At 38.6% G+C, this 8,844-nt stretch overlaps 1 protein-coding gene across 6 annotated transcripts in view; it reads left to right on the forward strand.

The window, feature by feature from the left end:
• Nucleotides 1-7,171, forward strand: part of TAPT1 (transmembrane anterior posterior transformation 1) — a 195,182-nt gene extending 188,011 nt beyond the window's left edge. For all 6 annotated transcript variants that reach the window (XM_042470583.1, XM_042470585.1, XM_042470584.1 and 3 more), the window contains 3 exons: nt 720-796; nt 2,163-2,320; nt 5,337-7,171. In XM_042470583.1, the coding sequence (XP_042326517.1) occupies nt 720-796; nt 2,163-2,320; nt 5,337-5,554 (453 nt within the window). In that variant the 3' untranslated portion in view covers nt 5,555-7,171. The remainder of the gene's footprint in view (nt 1-719; nt 797-2,162; nt 2,321-5,336) is intronic.
• Nucleotides 7,172-8,844: the final 1,673 nt, after the last annotated feature.

Raw genomic sequence — 8,844 nt, forward strand, 5'->3', positions numbered from 1 at the left:
CCTGCATGCAGCTTTCCTCCACTCTCCATTTGCCTTTCTTTGGCACTTGTATTAATTACTAATTAATAGTACTTACTATGGTGTGAAACAGACAGGCCAAATAGAGTGGCTTGTGGCCACTTGGGGGGGGGGGTGGCGGCGATTAGATGATGCATGCCCCCAACATGGCTGGAAGCTGTCCCAAGGCCACGTGAGGCAACCCGAAGTCAACAGCAAAAGCAGCAGCAAAAAGCCGCTCCTGCTGGTGGCTCATATGGGATCGTGGCAGCAGCCCGCTTTAGGAACAGGCCATCTGGTTGCTGTGTCCCAGGGCAACAGGGGCCAAGGCAGTCTCTGGCCACTCCTTTTAGTGCATCTACGTAACCCTTATATCTTAAACACGATTGCCTCTTAGCAGCAGCTGCTAACTAAATAAAACTTTTCAGTCCTAGGTGGGTAGTTAAAGATACTGAAGAGAACTTAGGTATGAGGAAAGGATTGGAGGAGGGACCCCATGAATCACCTGTAAGAGTAGAATTGTGTTCCTGGAATCATATTTCTGTATGTTACCCATAATAATCAATTTTATATAGGGATGTCTCAAGTCACATTATATGACAAGTTTTTCCCCCAGTAATTTAAATAACAAGAATAATCTTTGCCTTATTACACCCTTTGTAAATTCTCTTAATATCTGTTAGAATATATTCTATTGCTTTAACAAATACTTTCCTCTCTAGCTCATCAGAGTTGTTACAAGTTCAGTAAAAGTACAGGGAGTCTTGGCTTATGCCTGTGTTCTTCTGTTCTACTGTGGGTAAGTACAAATAAAAACATTCATTAAAAGTTTTTCTTAATGTTCTTAATTGATATTAATAATAAGCATGTGATGAGCAAAATAAAATAATAAATCAGAAGTGGCAAAGTCTGCAGGAGCGGGTGCAGTGTCACACTTTGTTCCAAAGAGAAATACACTGTATGTTAAATAGCCTGTTTAATCTTCCATTTTATCAGTTGGATCAAGATGGAATCATATTTAGAGGAATACTGTAATAAGTTACCAGTTTAATAGAAGTAAATAATACATTTCTTTGGATTTACTGAAGACTGTATCCATTCTTTTGAGTCAGTTATAAATTAAAGGTACTGGCAGAAGATCTCCCTACAAGACTAATAAATAATGATGGAAAACTTGTTTCATTTGCCTTGCAGAAGTGTGAAAATGAACAGACATGTCACTGCTGTTTCCATTGTCTTTAGCAGGCATAGGACAGTCTTCCATTGCCATTATTAGGGATTGGGAAGAGAATGTACAGTACTGGCTATCGTCCAGCTCCAAAGATCTCATACCACCATAGTTCTGTCACTGATATGGAAGGAAACAATAATGGATAGATGATAATACTGTATTTGGCAATGATGATAATGCTATATTCACAAACATATCAAATAGAAGTCTGTTAGGAGCTTGTCAAATGTCTGCTGATTTCTCCTGCCATCTTGCATAAAGGAACAGTGTTTCTCCCAGTACCTCTAAATAATGTTTAGTTCTCTTGTTTGATTGATTTCACATGCTCCAAACCCTAGTTCCGCCAACCTGTCACCATCATGACACACACCCATCCACATGGCGTGTGCCATGATGACGCATGGGTGGCGCAACACCCAAACAGTGCTGGCCAGAAGGGGCATCATTATGGCACATGAGCAGGTTCTTTGGGGGCACGGGTCAGTGCTGCAGTGTGTGGCTGCTGCAGCACCGACCCAAAGCAAATGGGGACAGCATTTAGCCGCTCATCTGTATAGCTCCTAAGTCATTAGGAGCTGGACTTTAGGACCATATGACTAATTTCTAACTGTATTACCTATTAAGTAATTAGAGTGTTTGTTAAAATGATTATATATACCGTCAAATATTTGGCAATTTGACTGCACCACTAAACTTCTCATCTAGCTGGATGTTTAATTGTTCAAATGGTAGATATCTGCCTCCCAGTCACCATTTTAATGTAAGAAATTGATAGGCAGTGATAATTTTTATAATGACAGCATATTTAGGATATATATAAAAATAGAAACAGTTTTCAGCAGCTAGTCTTGAACAAGCTTTTTTTAAAAAAAAAATAAAGGACTTTGAAAAGTTGCTTCTCAGAACATTTAATTATATATGGTTCTGTTTTCAGGTTAATATCTCTCAAAGTACTTAACAGCATTGTGCTTTTGGGGAAATCATGCCAGTATGTGAAAGAAGCAAACATGGAAGAGAAGTTGTTTAACCCTCCTACCAGCACCCCAGGCAAACCTCTTAGCAAACCGCAGAGCAAGTACAAGTCCACCCACGGTGAGTGGACCCTTTTTGCTTTCTTTCAGTTCCATGATAAAACCATGATTGCTGCAAAATGCAGCTTTGCCTTTTGGGCTCAGACACACCAGTCCACAGAAAACTGCAGAGGTCCATGTAACCCAACTGTTGAGATTCAGCTCTGAGATGAGATTGTGTCAAAATTTTATTTATGAATAAACCTCTCTGTCTTAACTACAGTAAAGCACATTGTGATGGAATAATTTAAAATCAGTTGTACTGTATTAAGTATACAGGATGCACTACTATTAGCTAGTATTGCCATATTGTTCTTTAAAAGTAGGTTACATTCATGCTCTAATATTGTTGCTTTAAAATTTTACACGTATTTCCATGGTTTCACCCTGCACATAATTTTAGCTGGTTAATTAAGCATGATTCTGACTTCAGTTGCACATATACATTTTGCATAATATCACCACAGAGGAGAAACTAGATTCTTTGTCACTATTACATTTGTAACATTTGTTTTTGCAATAAATCTAAATAAAATGGAACAATGTTTCCTTTAGTCCTATAGGATGTCATATAGCTCAAAAATTTATTTCTTACACTTGCACCTTTTCTTGCAAGTGGCTCCATATATTTCCCCTTCTTAGGGCGGTCACTAGGTCTGTCTACTCACACATACCTTCAGCAATGTTGAAGCATCAGAGGTGCATTCTCCCTCCTGTACATAGCATTCCCAGCACCCTAAAACCTGCTCTGGAGACTTGGGAGATTTTCTGGAGCAGGTTTTTAGCAGCACACAAAGCTGCAGCAAGACAGGGAAGAGAAGATCCCACTTATGTTGGCACTGGAAACTTGGGCCCAACTGCCACAATCCAGCAAATTAATATGATTAAAGAATATATAACTCAATCAGTAATTGACTATTGACAAAATACTTTACCTTATATGGGTTGTTCATCAGTATTCTGCTTGCATTTATTCATAAGTACTTCTCTGGGCAATTTCAATAAATATCATTGATCATTTTACTTCTTAGAAATACAGTCGTCCCTTGTTATCCACAGGGGATCCATTGCAGGCACACACACACACACACGCCGCAGATAGCAAAAAGTGTGTGGCCTTAAGTCCTGTTCTATTCAGTGGGCGTCCCTGTGCGTGCAGCCATGTGCACACATGCCCATTGAAAAAGCTGGGGCTTGCCATTCGTGGAAGCTCAAATCCGTGGATGGCAAGTCTGTGGTTGGCAACTTTGGGTGACCCTAGAAAGCCTCGGCTCAAAACACACAGGCAAAAAAGAGTGGCTTTCAAACACTTTGGGGACATGGTGTCCAAATGACCCCCTCCCCCAGATCAGCTGGAAGCCACTCTAGGGCTGCCCTTGGCTGTGGGGAAAAAGAGCGCGGAAAAAGTGTTCTTTGTTGGTGGCCTATACAGGACCGCAGTGGTAGCCTGCTTTAAAAGTGGGCTGTGAAGTTGCCCTGATCCCCAGGTGATTGCAAGCAGAATGGCCTCTAGCTGGTCTGTCATGCCCATCTGCTTGACCCCATCATGATTTGTTTGTTTGTTTGGTTGGTTGGTTGGTTGGTTGGTTGGTTGTTTGGGGTATTTATATCCCATTCTTCAGCCACAAAGGTTGTCAGAGCAGCTTCCTTTTTTTTAATTAGACAATTCTCTGCCCTCAGGCTTACAATCTAATAAGACATGACACAGAAGGAGAAGGGAATAGTGGTGGGGAAGGGATCAAGTTCATTGGTTCATCTCTCCCTCTGGAGCCATGGCCATGGCAGATGGGCTGGAGGGAGGGTTCTTCATTTTACTCTGGGCTAGGCCCGATGGGGCTGACCTGCCTCTCTCTTTTTCTGAAGCTGGATGATAGTGGATGGGCTGGAGGGCTAGATCAGGGGTAGGCAACCTTTTTGAGCCGGGGGCTGGGTTGCTGTCCCTCAGACAACTGGGGGGCCGAAGCCAAAAAATAAATAATTAAATAATTTTAAAAAAATTAAATAAATAAATAAACCAGGACAAATGTAGGACAAAATTTTCAAATGGTGGACACTTTTTTTTAAAAAAAGTGGAGGACACGCAAAAAAAATTGCTGATTTTTTAAAAATGTTAATATAAATGCATGTTTTTGAGGCTTCTATAGACAATTGCCCCTGCGCGCGAGAGGCCAAAGGCCCCGGCGGCAATCGGTGGCAGGACCGGGCTGGGGCCGGTCCCAAGGCCTCACTGGGCCGCATCCGACCCGCAGGCCGCAGGTTGCCTACCCCTGGGCTAGATAATGTCTGTCGGGGTGTTTTACAACAGAGCCGTCAGGTTCTGGTTACAGTATATAGCCCAAGCAGGCAAAACCGCTGTGAATGACAGATTTGCTTTAGGGTTGCCATAAGTCAGAAACAACTTAAAGTCACACAGCCACAACAAATAGGAGCCATAGAGCACAAATTATATATAGGTAAGCACATGGAGTTTTTTGCAGGTGATTTAGTGGCCTAACAGAAGCAAGACTGATTGCTCCTTCCTTCCGTTTACCCAACTAAGAAACCAAGTGAGGTGCTAGAGGAAAGAGCACCCTTTATGTGCCTAACATAGAAGTATAGGTCTCTTACCTCCACCCAATACAAACTCACAGCTTAAGAAAATTAATTAATCTCCCTCACTTATTGGAGTTGTCATAAATAGCCTGTATGAAGACTTTTTAAAATAAAGCTCAAAATAGGTGTGTGGTAATCCATAAGCAAAATGCAAAGTTGGGGGTAATACCTTTAATTGGTTCAACTAAAGCAGCAACACTAATTTATAAAACCTTTATCATTTAAACTAGAACATAATTGAACATTTCTTACATGGAATCAGCTTCAGTAAAGTAGTAGTACTATCAACGTGACAGAAATTATGTAGCAAGTTACAGCCACTGAAATACACTGAGTTGTCACATACACCCTGAACTTATTTTAACCTGCATCCCCCTTGCAATTTGCAAGAACCTCTATGCCCAACACCGTGATCAATATGTATTAATTTCTGTTTTTCTGTGCAGAGGAAAATCTGCCTTCTTCAGTGACCAGTCAACCTGTGCACCAGAAAGAAAATGTAGTGCCACAACTTGTGACTAGCAACTCTGATCAGTTCTTGACAACTCCAGATGGTGATGAGAAAGATATAACTCAGGACAATTCAGAATCAAAACACAGATCTACAAAGAAAGATTTGTTGGAGATAGACAGGTTTACAATTTGTGGAAACCGAATTGACTAGACTTTTGTAAATAGATGTGCTTAGGATACTGAACTGTTTGGACAGCAGATGCTAACAAGGATGACAGACGCCAAGTAGGCGCTTCAATATTTATTTTAAACCTTAAATTATTAATGGCAAACCAATCACAGCGAGTAACTTGGATGGATACATTGCTCAGATTTCAGCTCTTTAACTTGGATATTTTGGAAAATGTGATGGTTTTCAGAGAGGTCTACAGCGTTGCAAAGCTACAACATCGCTTTCCTGGAATTAATGTATGAAATATATTTAAATCCATTTCTGCTGTATCAATCTGTGCTTCCAGAACATACCTCTTTTCATCAAAGTCCCTTCATTATGAGGAAAACTTTGGAAATGTGTTTGCATCTTTAACAAAGAAGCATCTTTTCCCATTTATTTTCATAAGCAGCTGCAAAAGGATTTAACACTCTTCACCTGCCAAAAGTCTTTTTCAAACTTTGAATAGAATTAATAATCAAGTTATTCTTGTCATTGGAAGATTTCAGATAATCCAAATAAATTATTATTTAATTAATTATTATTGCATAATATCTTTTGTCTTAAACATTAAGTCATTAACCAGAATTTGATCACAAAGCAAGATAGTGGAACATGAATGGTAAATGAGCAAAATAGGTTTCTTTCCCATTATGTTCAGTTTTTTCTGTACTTTAAATGTTTAAGTCTTGAGATTATAAACATAAAGTGTACATGCTTGTGTGGAGGATGGGTCATACCAGCTTGTGGGATTGCACTTTGGCACTTGAAAATGTTTTAGCTGCATTGAAATAGGCAAGATATGTTATATGTGTTGTGTTGCTGAATCAGTTAAGCATAGCAGCTTTTTAATTTGGCTAAATAAGCTATAAATTGACAAAAAGCGAAAGAGAGCCAGATATAGATATTGGTTGTTAAGGAAACATTAGGTAGAATGAATATATTCTTAGGAAGTGCTTGGGTTTTGAAGTATAAAATAGTTTTACTTGAGGCCGTGTGAAGGTGCTCTCTTGCTGTCTATCACCAGTGACCAGTAAACACATCTAATAGGCTATGCTTTAAATATTATTTAGGCTGAAAAATCAGCAGCTATTTGACAGTTCATTTATTGCCTTTACAGAGTGGCCAAATAAAAATCTAGTAAATTAAGAAATTGCATTCAGAATACAGGTTTGCCCTCCCAAAGCTGCAGATACTGTTGCCAAGATTAAATGGATATCCTGATAAAGAAGCTTCAAAGATGGATTAAAATAGGATGGTGTTAAATTCTCTGCTCAAAAAGGGCCATTTCTCTCCTCTCACATACACACACACACAGCCCATGATTTTATTTCTCTCTCAGCTTGATAAAGTGGCCAAATTTGGAAATGTTGTAGGAGTAGCATCTTTAAAGTTAAACTCAAAATCTGCAAAAATGATTATTTCAGCTGTGTGTTTATTTTGCAAAATGTCATTAATTAAAATTTAATTCAGAATATATGTGAATTTGTTGTAATTTAATTTTTATTTAATTGTTGCTCAAAAGAAGCCTGGAATGGTTTTCCCCTCCTGTAAAATGAAATTATGTATGGATTTTATAAGTGCATCTTGTGTGATAATAAAAATTCAATTTTGTAATCTTTGTTTAAAAAAAAATACTAAGACTCCACTCTCTTACTAAAATGAAATTTAGTATTGTTTGGGATCTAAAATACTTTGTGAACAGTGTTTCCATTTACATTTGGAAAGAGGAGTAATATTTCCTTTCAGCAACAGCCCCTGCTATCTGATGGGAGGGTACTCTTATACATTACTTTGGGCTGAGGGAGGCATGGAAGAGACATATGTACAATTAAGTGCTGCTGGAAGGGGGACTAAAAAGTATTTTGTGCAGGCAAAACACAGAATGTGGTAGTTTGGATTCTAGCCAAAGGCCTCATTTCCTTTTTCCCTGTCAAGTGTGGAGACTACCAGGGAATATCAAGTGCTGTAGGGTATACAGTACATAAAATTAGTCCACATCTGTATCAAATTTTGTGTTTGTTTTTTAGATACCTCCGTAAAAAAAGAAATGTCGACAATACTCAGTCGAGAATCTCGGCTCTGGATTTGTTCCATCACCACAAGATTTATAACTAAATGTTTGACATGTATGACTATACTTTCAAAGAGCGTATGTGTATATTTAAGTTGCAGAAGCATTTGGAAATGTCTCATAAAGACAAGAAAGATAAACCACTGGAATATTTTCAAGCATTGCGAGATAAATTTGAACCTAGATCGACACTGAAGATACATTGAAGAAAATACAGATACAGGGGGATTTATTGCATATTTTAAAGGTGCTGTGCCAGAAGTATTCGGTATTCAGTGTGTAGTTCACCACTTGGTTTCAAAAACATTAGCAGAGTACTTGCATGTGTCCCTACAGGTTGTAATAAATGCAGTAAATTACATTAAATCAAATGGGCTTCAAGACCATCTGTTTTGACAGCTTTGTGAGGACAATAATGAAGACTTCACATGTTTGTTATTTTATACAGAAGTCCATTGGCTGTCCAAAGGTAACTGCCTTTATCATTTTGTTGCTTTGTGGGACATTTTTAAGAGGCAAGGAACCAGAAGAAAATATGACCTACTCTAAATGTGATATTTTTTGCCTGTATGTGATGTCTTCAAAAAGCTCAATTTGTTAAACAACTACAGGAATTGTGACTTTTATTCATGCAAGGAGATTATTATAGGGTTTCTTGGAAAAGTCAACCTATAGGCCAGCAGTATTGGATGTCAGGAATTTGCAGTTTTCTTCCTTGGCAGCAGTAAATTATGAATTGAAAGATGATGAAATAATTCTCTATGTGGATCATTTGAAGCAGCTTTATAATACCCAGGCTGGGTATGGATATTCCAGCCTGGGTAGCTGATGTATTTGCTGTAAATGCTTCTGACATTGATGTTTCTTTGCAAGAAGCACGCATAGAGCTACAAAGCAACATAGCAGCCAAAGTAACTTTCAGTCAAGAAAAACACAATTGGATAAAGAGTACAATATTTTAAAAGTTTCCTCAGCTTTGGGATAAAGCAAAATTGCTTTTCATGGCATTTCCTACATCGTATTTGGTAGAATCGGGTTTCAGTCGTATGAATTGTTTACTCAGCCTAATGTGGATTGCCTTAACATAATGGACAGAAGTGTTCTTCAGTTATCCCTCACAGCAACAAAACTATTGAAAAGCTTGTTTCTGGTCATCAAGCACAAGGGTTACATTGATTGAGAAATACTTGATGTATAAATTTTTATGTAATTGTAT

This window comes from Sceloporus undulatus, chromosome 5 (assembly GCF_019175285.1).
Source record: "Sceloporus undulatus isolate JIND9_A2432 ecotype Alabama chromosome 5, SceUnd_v1.1, whole genome shotgun sequence".
Classification (NCBI taxonomy): Eukaryota; Metazoa; Chordata; class Lepidosauria; order Squamata; family Phrynosomatidae; genus Sceloporus; species Sceloporus undulatus.